Source organism: Chlamydotis macqueenii, chromosome 2 (genome assembly GCF_036417535.1).
Source record: "Chlamydotis macqueenii isolate bChlMac1 chromosome 2, bChlMac1.mat, whole genome shotgun sequence".
In the NCBI taxonomy this organism is placed as follows: Eukaryota; Metazoa; Chordata; class Aves; order Otidiformes; family Otididae; genus Chlamydotis; species Chlamydotis macqueenii.
The window spans coordinates 155,519,778-155,535,165 of NC_141557.1; the positions used below are offsets into that span (position 1 = coordinate 155,519,778).

The 15,388-nt window shown below is 35.2% G+C and overlaps 1 protein-coding gene across 1 annotated transcript in view; it reads right to left on the reverse strand.

Moving 5' to 3' along the window:
* The window catches only part of DNAAF11 (dynein axonemal assembly factor 11), a 33,716-nt gene that overhangs the window by 11,704 nt on the left and 6,624 nt on the right, over nucleotides 1–15,388 (reverse strand). The window contains exons 6-10 of the mRNA XM_086742623.1: nucleotides 14,170–14,355; nucleotides 11,073–11,150; nucleotides 8,349–8,414; nucleotides 6,757–6,826; nucleotides 5,811–5,906 (exon numbers count right to left, since the gene is read on the reverse strand). Of these exons, the coding sequence (XP_086598749.1) occupies nucleotides 5,811–5,906; nucleotides 6,757–6,826; nucleotides 8,349–8,414; nucleotides 11,073–11,150; nucleotides 14,170–14,355 (496 nt within the window). The remainder of the gene's footprint in view (nucleotides 1–5,810; nucleotides 5,907–6,756; nucleotides 6,827–8,348; nucleotides 8,415–11,072; nucleotides 11,151–14,169; nucleotides 14,356–15,388) is intronic.

Sequence of the window (15,388 nt, forward strand, 5' to 3'; positions counted from 1 at the left end):
GAGGCTTAGGTTCTTTATTTTGGCTTGGATCACATCATCAAGGATAATGAGGAAATTTGCTGATGCTGCAATCAATAGAAAATGCTTCCTTGACAAAAGTGATTCTGGAACTTAGGAAAGGGTTAGGATTTGCCTACTAGAACATTTATTATCAATTATCAAATATCATTTGATATAAAAGTTCTTCTACTCAAAAGATGTTATTCTATCTCTGTTCAAGAAAAAAAAAATAATTGATATACTGATTTTCCTTCTTTTTGGAACACAACTCCATATGCAACAACGGTATGTGAGCTTCACCAAGCCACATACCGTCTCTTAGTGACAGTGATCAAGTAAGGATAACTGTTGTGGAAAACAGAACTGCCACAGCTTCAACTGTGGCCAAAATAAGACTTTGGGCTCAGTAGAGAGATAAATGCATGAAATTTAAAGCCTGTGGTATACAGGAAGATGGACTAAATTAATATAATGAAGCTTTCTGAAAGTGATTGTATGAAACTACTGCTAATATTTGCATTAATCAGAAAAGAGAAAGGAGGGTCCCTTTATGATCATTATCAGAGAATTCTAGAAATGGCTGTGCTAAATAGAATCTGGAATATACTGGAGATAACAGAAGGAATATGTGAAAACAATACTTTTAAGCTGAGTAATCTTTTCAATCCACATTTTTTTCCTACAGTGGCTTTCTTCTTCTAGAACGGAAATTCCACTGAGTAACACATCTTCCCTAAAACACATTTATTCTGAAGGCTGAATAGATTTCTAGGGTTCTACAGTTGTATGTCTCCATGTAACTTTGACAGCAATGAAATATGACTGCATTTACCATACCTAAATAAGTGAGAATTATATAATGAAATTCTACCAAATAACCTTTACACTGACACGCATAATATATACCACTCCTATTTTTAAATTAATTAAGGAATCTAACTCTCATTGATCTTTAGATTTCTAAATGCTTTTGAAGGTCCAGGCAATAAAAAGCTGTCAGAACTCATTTGTGACTGCTTATGTAATAAAGAATTAATCAAAAAGTCCACATTTCGCTCTCTGATTCACTAAAATAGGGAAAGTGAAGTTTTAAAACATGACACAAAATGTCTCAGAAACCTAAATAAAAACTCCTGCTAATAACACTGGTTTTTTGATACTACTTGTCAGACATTAATTAAAATGCTACTGGTGTAATCTACTGATGGCATTTTACGAAATCACTGATTTTTTGACCATTTTGGTCAAAGTCTATTAAAGGAACTCTCAGTCTTCAATTTTCCTGCATCATCTTTGAAGATGACACTGCCAGAGAGCTTAAAGGTTCAAAGTCTGAAAATCTTCAAGTCACAAATATTTTTCCCAGAAAATGAAGCATGTAGTCACTATCAGCTCCTTACTCATGCAAAATGTCTGTACAGATGATCATTACAGTATAAACACTACACTTTAAATGTGTCACTACATCATTTCACTGAATGTTATGTCCTTCGGTTTGTTCTGATGACCTTCAAAAAAATGTTCATAGACATTGCCTTAGAAAGACACCCATTCTGCAGTGATTTTCTGTGCAGTAAATAGTACATTTAAGAACAATGTTTCCAGAAAAGAAGGTGAAAATGATTTGCTTTCTTTCATTTCATGTGGAATTTACTATCTTCAGCATCTCTGGTATGGCAAGGTCATCGGAGAGGCAAGGAAAGAGGTTTTGTTTTTCATTTTAAAGGCTAGGGAAGTCTGAACAGGCTGGAAGATGAATGGTGAAAGGTTTAGTAACCTAATCAGAAACTCACTAAAGCAAGTGAAAAACACTGAATTCAGTTAGCTTTCTGTTCCGTTACTGAAAATAGAGAGATCCTTTCAGGATAGTATTGCAAGACAGATATTAGATGAGACAATTTTTAGGTTAACAACGTTTTTAACATTTCAGTTACCTCAGGAATGTGCTAGGCCATTTATATAGTTGCAAAAAAAAAAAAAATTAATTCTGATAAAAATTGTTTATGAGGAATAAAAAGGTTAAATATAGTGTGATAAAGTCATTAGGCTTGGCTTATCACTGATACAGCCTGAAAGAAGTTGCACAAACTCTATTCTTCATGTGATCTTACTGAAAGGAATTCATATTAAGATGATGACACCAAATTAGTATTCTCAAATATTGTTGATAACCTGAGCCATAATGTTCTGGAAGAAAAGTATCTACTGGTCTTCTAGTAATTGCTAATCTTTATTCATTATACTTTGCTTCTTAGATTACATCCTATTAATACCAATAAAATTTGTATGGATATAAAGCATCTGAAAAGAATATGTATCCCAAAAATATAGCTTGTGTACTCTAATTCAGTCCTGGGGGAAGGGAACAGATTCTGTGACTGTAACAAGAATAAAGAACAATAGGTTTGTACCTGTTACATGCAATTGCTGCGAAGTAGCACAAATCCATCTTTGATCAGTAAATCCATGAGGTTCACAGGATGGCTGAGGTTGGAAGGGACCTCTGGAGGTCATCTGGGCTAGCCCTCCTGCTCAAGAAGGGTCACCTAAAGCCAGCTGCCCAGGATGATGTCCAGATGGCTTTTGAATATTTCCAGGGATGGAGACTCTACAACTTCCCTGGGCAACCTGTGCCAGTGCTCAGACACCCTCACAGTAAAAAAAAAATGTTTCCTGATGTTCAGAGGGAACCTCCTGTGTTTCAGTTTGTGCCCATTGCCTCTGGTTCTGTCACTGGGCACCACTGAAAAGAGCCTGGCTCTGTCCTCTTTGCGCCCTCCCCTCAGGCATTTATACATATTGATAAGACGCCCTGAAGCCTCTCTTCTCTAGGCTGAACAGCCCCAGCCTTTCCTCATAGGAGAGATGTTCCAGTCCCTTTATCATCTTTCTGCCCTTTGCTGGATTCTCTCCAACTTGTCCACTTTTCTCTTGCACTGGGGGGCCCAGCACTGATCACAGCACTCCAAGTGTGTCTCACCAATGCTGAACAGATTGCCACCCTCGGCCTGCTGGCAACACTTATAATGCAGCCCAGGATACAATTAGCCTTCTTTCTCAGAAGAGAACATGGCTGGCCTATGTTCAACTTGGTGTCCACCAATACTCCAAGATTCTTCTCTGCAAAGCTGCAAGTTTTTGGATGCATTGACAGCGAAGACATTAGACCATGCAACATTCCATTCATGCATATCTCTCTATGTCCCAGCTACATAAGTAGCTTTTAACCAAACCAAGGCAAAGCTCAGAACACCAACTCAGTTATTCTATAGAGCTTCTCTCTCCTCAAGACTCACAAATATCTCTGAATCATGACATTCTGAGATGAAACAGGCTCCAGACTCTCAGGCTAGGTAAAATATGTAGGTGTAGCTAAAATATAAAGGTAGGTGAAACATAGGTGAAATATAAATGGAATAAAGGCATTTCTCAATCACAATATGAAGAGATAATATTAATTTTGCTGATTTAGGTATGACTTTCTAGGAAAGCACCAGATTTTAGTCTATCCAGAGACTCTGAATTATTTATATTTTCTAAGGCACTGATCAACCACAAAGAGACTAACAAAATGTTTGAGTAATAAAAGCAGGTTATAGGATAGAAAACTGATAGGACTTAAAATATCCAAAAGACAAGTAAATAGTAAACAAAACTGTTCAGAATCAGTTGAAAATTACATTGTCCAAAATGGCAAATGTCAAGGCCTCGGTTTCAAATAAAAAAAAAAATTAAGACAGCATAAATTCTCATATGAGTGAATTTTGAACATTAACAAAATATAGATCTTAACCAAATGAGTACAATTATCAACATTCTTCAAGCTCCTGGTGAAACTGCATGGTTGATGCTAGAGTGAGAGTTTGTGATTTCCATGGAGGGAAAACCAGATGGTATGAGACTGGACGGTAGAAGAAAACATAGAAGGTATAGAAACACAAGTGGAAAAAGTCAAAAGCTGAAAAATAACTTTTTAGTTACAGCTACTAGTTGCATAGTCTTAGAATTAAATCAGAGCACAAAGAGAAAGAAATTACTCCAAATAGCAGCTGAAGGTTACTCCTTCAGAAGAAAATGCTGTAAGATACATCCTGGCAGATTCATAAGTAGCACCACCTCCCACTGCTCCTACACAGCAGAGAAACTTACTAGAGGCCAGAAAGGTAAGGCTAGAGCACCAAGAATTAATTTTTCTCCTATAACTATCCTTGGGCAGGGTTACCCTATTTCAGAAAGCCAAAAATATACTATGTAGTCCTACAGACCTTAGAAGCAGCCCAACCCTCCAAAGACATAATAGAAGAGTAAGATGCTGAAGTTGATTAGCCTCTCCCACAGCTCCCAAAACTTCACCATATAGTCCATTCTCATGTCCAGAACTCTGCCTTCCTAAAACTTCTACCTCCCTGTCTGCTCCAAGCCCTTCAATCCATCTGTGCTCTTCCTGCAGGTCCAAGAACCCAGTCTTGCACCAGATGACATCAAGTCCCACCTCAAGTGCCTTCATGTTTCTGCCACCATTCCACCCATTATGCCCCAAACCTGAAGACACCTCTACTACTCAGATTCTCTCTGCCCCTTGTCTTCTATTCTGGTTCACACTGCGGCGTCTTCCCTGTATTTAAGCTCTAATGCCCTCTAAACTTCCACTGGTTGCTGGCTGGCCACCTGTTATCTCTCTCACTGCCTACTTCAGTACAAGTTGATCTCCATGTCTTCAACTGTTCCTCATTACTCGTCATTCCTTCTCTATTCTCTAATTTTTCTGCAGATGTGTGGGAATAGGTATGAGATGTCCTGATTCCACTTTTGATTCTACCTCATCTACTCATTATGTCATCCCACAACCATAATGCCACTTATATATCCAGGGTACAACCTACATTTACTGAAACCATAGGAAGACACAGAGTGGAGAGGAAATAAAGTGGACACACTCATCAGTGAGCTCTCATTTACATTGGAAGAACTGGGCTGGGCAGGCAAGAGAGAGAATACAAAAATACTTTAAATAAATTTGCTTTTGCTTGCCAGCAGAAGTCTCAATTCACTCAAATCTTGATCAGCATGACACCATACAGGCAAACATCAGAGCACAGGTGAGATAGGAGAGCACAGAGTTAGGAATATTAGGCGAATATGACTTCTACCCAGGCTTCTTTAAGTATTAAGGACTGCTGGGCAGAAATTTTCAATTTTCACATGCCACAACCTTCTCGCTCTGTGATTGCATTTGTACAGCTGGTCAGTGGATCCTTTCCAGTCAGGGAGAGCATGAAGGGAAAACGAATTAAGCAACTCTTGTTCTAATCACCTGAGTCATGACAGTAGTACATCATCTTTGTCCTTGAACCAAAACAAAATCTTCATACATATGTGTATCACACAAATTTTGAAAAAATGATTTGTTCTTATTATTTCACAGGTGGAAAAATAAAGTAGGTAAGTTGCTTATTTTCAGGCATTTAAAAATCCATCTTCCTACACATTTGCACAATACTGCATGTTTTACAGAGTCTCTTTTCATATATAAAAAACTAGTTTTGCTGAAAAGAAAGGAAATACAAGTAGTTCTATTAATATTTATTTTCATAATGTTTCTTTAAAGGGATCTTAAATCATAAAGTTTGGCTCTATTATTAAATTGTCTTTCTGGCATGTTCCTTCTTTGGAAAATATGTCCTAATGAGAAAGGCTAAACTGAGTAACTTTAGCAAGCCAGATGTTACCTGTAACTCAGAAACATTCCCAGAGTACTCACAACATTTTAAGTATCTCTGTGTGATGCCTTCTCAGATTATTTTACATACCTTTGGCATGCTGACAACTAAATGACCAGTTGTTTGTGATCTTTTAGCAGAGCTGCTGTCTGGCTTCACTTCCTCAGGGAGCACAAGCTGAAAAGGCTATGAGAAAATATGGAATTAAATATATCCTGCTAAAATATAGAAATACATCTTTTTTTTTTTTTTTTTTTTTGACCTGGACAGAGCACATGCAGAAACATCACTATGACATCCTTTGATCTTAAGGACAGTATAGGTCTAAATACTCTAATTTTATATGTAGTGTTACTAATCCTAATAAATTATTAGCATGCTAAACAGCTTTTACTTACAAATATAGTTATATGTATATTCCTGAATTACTGTCATTCCTGAAGTGACATTTCTAAAGACGGTTATAATATTATGCTTGACTTATGTAAGCAATTAAATGAGAAAGATTATCCCATCTATTTTAGACATAAAGTAATAGTGAAGTTTTGTTTATGCAGTTGGTACAGTCAAAAATAGGGATTTTGGTTTACTGTTTCATTACTTCAAATTTTTAAAAAAACTGATGACAAAACTAAAACCACTGAGAAGAGAGAAAACTGGAATGACATTTTAAATGCCCTTTCAAAAGATTCATTTGTTTCTGTCAGCTATAAATTCCAGATTGTGAAATTGCTAAATTCTAGCCTAGGGCAACTAGCAAGCTCCCTTCTTAAGTGAATTATGGTACTCTGTGTGGGGGGAATAAGAAGAGAGAAGGAGAGAAAGAGAGTGAAATTTCATTTCAGACTTTGCACCTCTTCTGGTTAAGATTTCCACAGTTTAGGTGTGAACCAAAATAATGCAAGTATGAAGGAACATCTTTTCTGCACAGGTGCACACAGTCGGTAACTCATAAAAGTCAGATCCAGAGTCCACCGAATAACTATGGTAAGCATTAACCCTTGATTTAAAATTAATATAGTAAGAAAACACCAACCTTTCCCTTCACCAGTACTCGTACGTAAGTTGGCTGGACATCAACATCAAGCAGAGAAGTGTCCAAATGTCTTTAGAAAAAAATATAAGTAAATGAATCTACCTACAATACAGTCTAGTAAATAAGCAGTGCAGACCATATAGCTCTTTAATGATGATTTTCTAGTTTATAAACTACAAACTTTGACTTCAGTTCTAAAGTTATACAAAATATTATTAGGATTTAAAGTCTTTAGATGAAAAACATTATTTTCCTGTGTGTTCACAGAATGTCAACTGAAATAATGTCTAAATTCTGTCAAGTCCACTACATCACTTATTGATAACTGCAAGAATTCAAAATCTTTGTGGAAAATGAAAAGGTCTTTCTTCTATTAGTTTAGTGCTTTACATTAAAATGAAAATTGACCCATTTGCTATTTAAAATTGTAAAAGTATTTTGCTACTTTTTTTTTCTGAAGAGGGTTTTTTTTTTTACAGAATTTGCTGGAAAATAATGAACAGAAATACTTTACATTCTCAGAAAACACAGTACTTTCAAATTTCAGTGCTGCCAAACAAAATTTGTGACCTGTAAAAGCTCCACTTTAACATTTGCTCTTCCTCATGTGGCACACTCTCATGTTCCTATGACCTACTAGTGAACGGACAAGTACATATTCCGTATTTCCCTTCTTTTATAATGTTCCTTCTCAGGTGAATTTTTCAAACTTTTTAGTTTGCATTTCTTACAAGTACAGAATATCACAACACATCCAACATTTTATTGCTCCTGAACAGATTTTCTGAGGCTCAAAAAAACCTTAATTCTTATAATTCAGAAACATGGAGCAGGCCTCTTTTGAGGGAAATTAATGAGCTGTGAGGTAAGAACACCTGACATACACAGTATATACTGTGGTACAATACTAGTTCAAGCTTTACTCTAACAAGTTCTATTATGGGTCAATAAGCTTGTGGGTTTTCAACCCCTTCCTAAAGTATGGGCAAGGTCCCTGTACTGCTCAGTAGCAGTATACACTATGAAATTGTTATCAGATTTCTTTGTCATATTTTGGTCTGGTTCAACAAACTCTCTTATAGGCAATGCCCCGGCACAGTTCAGGAAATAGCATGGGCCATGGACTCCTTCCAGTAAGCAAGGAAAGTAGGACAAAGCTACCCTACTCTGTCTTGGGGAGGAGCAGAATTTAACTAGAAGGACATGAACTGTGCTAGAGCACTTCTAGGGCCAGAGAATGGGCAAACCCCCCATTCCCTACAACCCTAATCGGCAAATGAAGAATGGCAAAGATTTTACCTGAGTATAAAAGGACAAGTGTGGAGGAAACCTGCCTGTGGACTGCAGAAAACATCAATTCCAAAAAGGACTATTAGACACAGTCCTCGTTCAAGAGTAACAGAACAGTCTGAAGGGTCTTTGGTTTACTCAGCTTCATTTCTTTGGCACAGGCTTCAGGATTGATTCCATTACTGCCTATGTTATTTGTTTTCCTCTTGAAAATTCCCCATTACAGAGATGAATATATTTGAATTACTGTGTATTAGAACTTAAGAATGCCAAAAACTAAGAGAATAAAAAGTAGATCTGACCTGTAAACAGCAAGATCCAAGATGATCTGGTTGTTTTCTTCATCATCTTTCAAAGAGAATTGAAGCCTAATAACAATGACAAGAAACACCTCCAGGATAAATACAATTGGAGTGAATAAGCAAATACTATGGCATACTTCTAATTACACAAGATGTCACATGATCATTTTAGAAACAGTTTCATGAACAGAAAAAAAAATGCTAGCATTTGAGCCAAAGTAATCCTTACATTTGGTTTCTGTTGTCCCCACCCAATCCACAAGAAACAAACAAAAATACTGCTGAAGGTCAGTTAAAATGAAGATCAGTCTGTCTGTGCAGAAAGAGAGACATCTGCTGGTGAAATCTGTCTGCTGTATTAACAGTTGCACAGGAAAAAAAAAGTTCATATAAAGCCTGGAATTTGGTAATTCTAACCTTATCATATTTAAAAAAAAATAATAATAATAATTGCTTCTTTGCTCATAGCAATTAATTTTCCTAGAGTATAAATACCTGCCTGTGCATTTCCAAAGTAAAACATGATTTGCACAATTATCCTTGATCCTTCAAGCTTTACAATATTTGTTGAAAATGAGACTGTAGATTATATTAGCTGTGTGTTTGTGATCTGCTGGCTGAGTCTTAAAATTGTGAAAGATTCTTACCAGTTATAAGTTGAAAACATCATCTATTACTACCACTGTAAGGAGATCTAGTCTAGACTTACAAGTTCTGCTCATATACTTAAACATTTCCCATCCACCAAAGTAGAGAAAAAGCAGAAGATTTTTATAAATTAGTTATTAGTATAAAATAAGAGGGTTTTGCTTAGTGCAATTTATCTGGAATATTTCATTGACATTAAAATACTTAGATACTTTGGGTTCAGGTAACAGAAAAGATCAAATGTTAACAGTTTAGATGATACATTTTTTCAGCAACAAAAATATTTGCCAGATATACCTTTTAACTCTTTCCTCTCCTATATTCAAACATAGTTGACTTAAAAGAAAGCCTATGGAGCTTTTAGTTTATGGGTATTTTTTAATGGGAAACTGCAAAACAGCTTTTGCAGGTACAGCTTCCCTATCATGATTTTTTTTTCTCCTACTGCATCACAAATTTTGAGAAGTCATTAAAACACAAAGGGTGAGAAAGAGAAAACGACTGTAAAATTTTCTAGGAGGAAGCTTAATAAGAATTGAGGAAGGGAAACAGTCTGCTCTCAGCAGCATGCAGCCATTCCTCTTGCTAACCTTCCAAAAGAACATCAGAGAAGCTTGGACATTGCTATGGACACCAGACTTTCACACTGAAGAACAACTTTGGAGAACACCATCTGTCTACTTGTATCTCTTTATTTATGTCTCTCCAATTCACTGCCAGATTGCACTGAAGATTTGTGATATTCTTGTTGAAGCCGCAACAAAAACGGCTCATTGATGTGGCTTTACGTGGGCACATCCACAGACTAAATTCTAATCTAGAAAACTTGGGTGACACAAACAGGACTGCTACTAACAGTGAACTCTAGGGGACTGTATTTCTTCTAAAAAGATAGCTGGAGTTTTATTCTAAATGCCTCTGCTTTTTAGAGACATAATCAAATTCTATTAACGCAAGATTTCAACTATTTTATACTTGTCTTCTTTGAACTAGAAAATTCTTTAAATTTTTTTTCAGTCAATATATTTTTACAAAAAAAAAAGTACATTGATACAATGGTAAGTATCTACTGGTACAGATGGAAAACACATGAGCTCTTCTGTCGCTACCTTTAATTTTCCCTATACCACTGAAAATTATGCAGTGATTCTATAGTGTATGTTTTCAAATTCCTTGAATTTGCATGGATTTATAAATTTCCAAGATTTGGAAATCATTCTTCATGCTAATGATAAGTATGTTCTTAGCTTTGATTTTGCAGCTAAATCAGTCTTAAGACGGAAGAACTTGTTCAGAGGACAGTAGACATGTAAGTGGCCCTTAGTAGGCCACTTCTGATCACTATCTCCTGCAGGAGGCTTTTTGGGGAGCCATTTATAAGGAAACAATGTTTCCACTCTCTGTTTTCCCTTAGAAAAGGAAGGCTTGGTTCAAGTGAACCCAATGGTAACACACGGCTGATATCCCTGCAAACTCATTCCACAGCACTTGAATACCCAGGTGCCCTTGTAAACAATAAAATACAAGATACTTCCCAGTATCACCAGCCTCTGTTGCTAGAGACTTCATTCAGTGTCAAAGCACCTCATGTCATAGAAGTTAATTACATACCCTTCCCAATTCTGCCAGTTTTACATCTGTCACCAGAGGACAGAACACTTTTGTCCAGAAATATTACTTGGATGTGTTTTTCCATATTTAAAGTGGCTACTCATACACATTTATCTTCTATAGTCAAACTGGTTAAACTTTTTCTGCTACTAGTAAGATGCTGCAAGAAAGAGAATCTTACCATAGAAAGCAAAAGAGTAAAATGTCTTATATTTTTTTACAGAAAATGAGTTCTTTGATTATCAAAGATGTTAAATTAAACAACATTCAACATTTTACTCACTGAAAACTAATTATTTTTCCAGCATCAGAACATAATTTTAGAAGTCAGTTTCCCCATCAGGAACATAATACTGCAAGAAGAATTCGTCAGCCCTCTCATTCTTGTATTGTCACATATCTTGAAACAGTTGCCCAAATCAACTATAAAGAGGTTAGCCTGTTTAACCTCTTAACCTTACATACTTGGGTACATTCACATTCAGAACTTTTCCTTCTGCAGTGGCCAACGTCTGAAGAGGCTTCTCTCTCTTTTTTGGCTCCCTTAACAAAACAGAAAGAAAAATGGTTTATAATTTCATTCTGGTATTTTATGTGTCATAGTAAAAAAGAAAGAAGAGGATGGCAAGAGGTAAGAATTGTCTGGTATTTGGTGTTAAGGATACAACTTATTTCAGGAACAAAACAGGTTATATCAAATGTCAAATTGCACATAAAAAACATCATCTAAAGATGAAAAAATGCTTTGTAATATGATGTCTCACATTGATAATAAGTTCTTCTGCATGTCATAATGTCCATTATCAAACAGTAATATATCAAATTTATCTGGTATATCTTAAGATTTCAGTGGCTTGCTTAAACATATGAAATTGGATGTGCCTCTAGTTATGAATGGTCGTACTCATCATGAGGTATCATTACTGTTAACTGATTTGATGTATGTGCAAGTAATTCTAAAAAAAAAAAAATATTAATGCTAACTTAATTACTTTTATTGAGCAAATACTTGGGATATCTCTAAATAGCATGTCTATCAGTCATCATTCTGCACTAGTAAAAAGAATTTTAATGGTCAAAAGATTACAAGCAGCACCAAACAGGATACAGTATGACTAAAGTGCATACATGTAGATAATTTGTTGATGCATCTATGACTTTTTTTTGCACTGATGGAGACTTTAATCTTCATTATCCATGTCCGGCTATCAGCAATTAAAGTGTATCTATTGCACTATTTAGTGCAATAAACTATATTTATTGCACTATTTAGTGCAATAAAAAGCTACCTTAAATTTATCTGACAAAACAAAGCAAATCACTGTGAGATCATTAAGACTTGTAGTACTGGTATTTTCCTGTATAAATATTGAATAAATACAAATAAATTATTTTTTTAAAATTCTCTTTTATTTTATATAAATATTATATCATGAGTAAGGAGAGGATCAGTAAGAAATTTCAGTAACATGAAAAATAAAAATCTGCTTGTACCTAGGTAAAAAATGGTTATGTTTTCTTTAAAAATATAGCACTGTAATTGTCACTTTTTATTAATCCACTCTTTGGCTGGTCAATATACTGTGTATAGCTACTTCAGCTGGCATTTAAATAAGCCTCATTTCTTAAAAAAACAACAGCAATACATTGCTTTTTGTGTTACCGAACCAATTTCTTACTGAAGTTCAAGATTAAGAGAACACTAAATGTAAATCACTAATGAGGGAAATAAAGTATGTAAGATTTAGACCAACTTGGGAAAAAAAAAAGCATTAAAAAAAGATTTGGTCTATAAATACAATGGATTTGAAGAAGAAATAAAAACATTCAAGTGGAGCTACTGGAACAACTATATAAGAAGAACTTTTGTTTAAAAAAGATTCACAACTATCCATGTGTTAAATACTATTCTATAGTATAAATCAGAGGTTTAATGTGGGATTTGTGGGTTAGCTGTTTCTACACCTGAATTCCTACTCTTGACACTTAAATGCAAAGCGAACAAACCACCACTGCATTCTAAATATAGAGTTCTCAGAAATGCTTCAGGAAATTATATCCTACCACCTCTTAGTTGTTAATAAACTATTTTTAGACGAAGTCTGTCACCTCATGAATCATTTTAAGGCAAATTCAGTCATATTATATTCATTAGGGTTGAAGGTAACTTGTTTAGCTTTGTGCCAACAGGAGCTCAAAGGCCTTGTTCTGGCAATGTGCAACTAAAGGAGGTCCTGTGCACCTTTCAGCTGCAGCTGATTTCACACTTGTCTGAATTTTCTTTGAATGAAACTGCAAATATTCATCCATTTCGCAATAGTCAAAGGTGCTCAGCTTATTATCAACTCTCCAACTGCACCACAGCTGGTAAATTTAATGTGGGCTAACATGTCATAAATAGGTTCAAATTTAGCGTTGGTCTGATCGAGTTCATGTCAATTTTATACTAAAATAAACATCCTTTTATCCTGAGTAACTGACATTAAAGTTACATTTCAGCTCCTATCCACCAGCAAGGATGACTTGAAGTTGTCAGGGGCCCTTTTCTCTTCTCACCTTTCTCATGCTACCTAACAAAAATCTCACCATCAAACCAAAATGAACTATGAAAGGATTTTTACCTCCTTTAAATGCATTGGGAATTTTTTAGAAAAATCCAGACAGGAATTATTCTATCTTTATTATAACTTCCTTTTGGTTCTCCTTGAACATTTAGAGAGAAACATTTGGAATACATTTGCTTTTGACTAGCTAGAATCTGGGTTTCACAGTAGTTCTCTGGGAAAGTGCTAGACCTTGAATTATAGCATCAAGTTATGCAGATTTCCATATTTCTTGGAAAGTTCCCTAGAACTGACTTTTTCAATACTTAGGCTTGATAAATCTTTTAAAAAGCACGTCCTTAAAAGAAAAGCTAGAAAAATCTCTGACACAAATGCTGTTACTCAAGGAAAAAAAAAAAAGAAAAAGAAAAAGAGGGAAAGAAAGATATTTTTTACAATGAACTGATAAGCCAGCAGCAATAAAATAACTTTTTTTTTTGCTAGCATCTGCATTAATTTTCCATGGTCAGTAAAACCAGTAGCAACTTCAGAAAGTTTTAAAGGCTTTTCAGGGGCCAGACATCTTCCAATCCACCATGCCAAACAGCAGAGATAACACAAAGAATCTTATTACTCAGGATGAATATCTTTGATAAAGTATGATGCCTGAAATGCCACTTCTGCAAAAAATTTTGTAGCATGGCCTGTAAAGCATTTATTTAATGCAACCTGCATGATGGATAAACGCTTTTAGGAAGAATAATAAATATTGAACTACACAAAAAAATATTAGTTAGCTGGCAGAAAAGTGAAACTTTTAAAGTCCATAAAAAGGAGTTGAAAAGAGAAATTATATTTTAAAACTTTATTTGAGAAAAACAAAATAAAGTGTATGAAAAATATATCTAAGCTGCCAGTTCTCAGTAATATTTAATGTGAGGCAGTCACCTACCTCTACTCTGTACCTTTGAAAATTTCCTCTTCCTCAACTCATAGAATATATTAAAACAAAAACATACCTTATATTGTCTTTAGCTCTCCGCTTTTCTTCAATATATCTGTGAGTTTCCAATCTAGACTCTGGAGTATATGGTGTAGGCTCCTCCCAAAATCTTCTGTCTTCATCATCTTCAAATGTTCTCCACACTTCTTGTTCTCTGTCTCCTTCTGCCTCATGGTTTTCTTTGTTCTGTAGGGAGTCTAGGCTACACAAATCACATGGAATATTATCCCAATGAAATGAAGTGAGAGTACTTGCTAATGAATTCTTGCAATAATATTTTTTAACCCAATACTAATAGCTGTATAGTTCCTACCAAGAACAGTATCTTATAGATTTGGACAACATTCTCTGCTCTGATTCTTTCATCAGTTAACAACACATATTTCGACATTAGGTTTTTTATTGATTTAATTAAGAAGTGATACTATGGTTATGTCTAACCCTCTGAAAACCCTGACAGATATTTCAACAGACTTAATTTCAGGAGCAGAATTTTCAGATATCCTCACAATTTTCAGGTGAAAGAAAATCTTCAGTCTGTTTGATATTTAAGTATTCTAGATATCAGGCAGCAGCAGATTAGAAATTTATAGAGTAGTAATATTTCACTTAGGCATCTCCTCAAGTGCCATCTTGGAACCTGAATCATTTTTCCCCCTAGCCCTAAGCCTCTGTAATCTTCAGAAATTCTCTATCAATATGGACAGAAAAGTAAATTTATGATACCGCTGTGATCTACAAGGTCAAAGTAACACAGCCATCTCCATGGAACTTAGCCTTTATTGGATTAAAAGTAAGATGGATGGCAACTACAGTGGAGGACGACTCCAGCCGAAATCCTTCTTCTATCTAGGTAATCTCAGTGATATTAGATGGAAGAAGTATAAAAATCAACATTCCATAGCCTTTTATATCTCAAAAGATCTGCAATAGCCCATTTCAGTCTTCATATCTAACAACTCTAAACTAAAAGAAATTATAGGTGAACAGCTGCTTTCTCTGGAATACTTGCATTACTTTAAATATCAATTTCCAGCTGTTCTTCTGAAAGAAGCTATCAATTACACTATTTTGGCACCCGAGCAATTTAGCTTAGAGTTTTGGCACAAAAATTCTGTTGTTCTGTCTGCAGGTCAGTAATTAATTATGTTTGTAATTAACGATATTTTTCATTAGAGATAACATGCATGAGGAAAAATAATTCTGCTAAAACCAACAGTAAAGACAAACAAAAA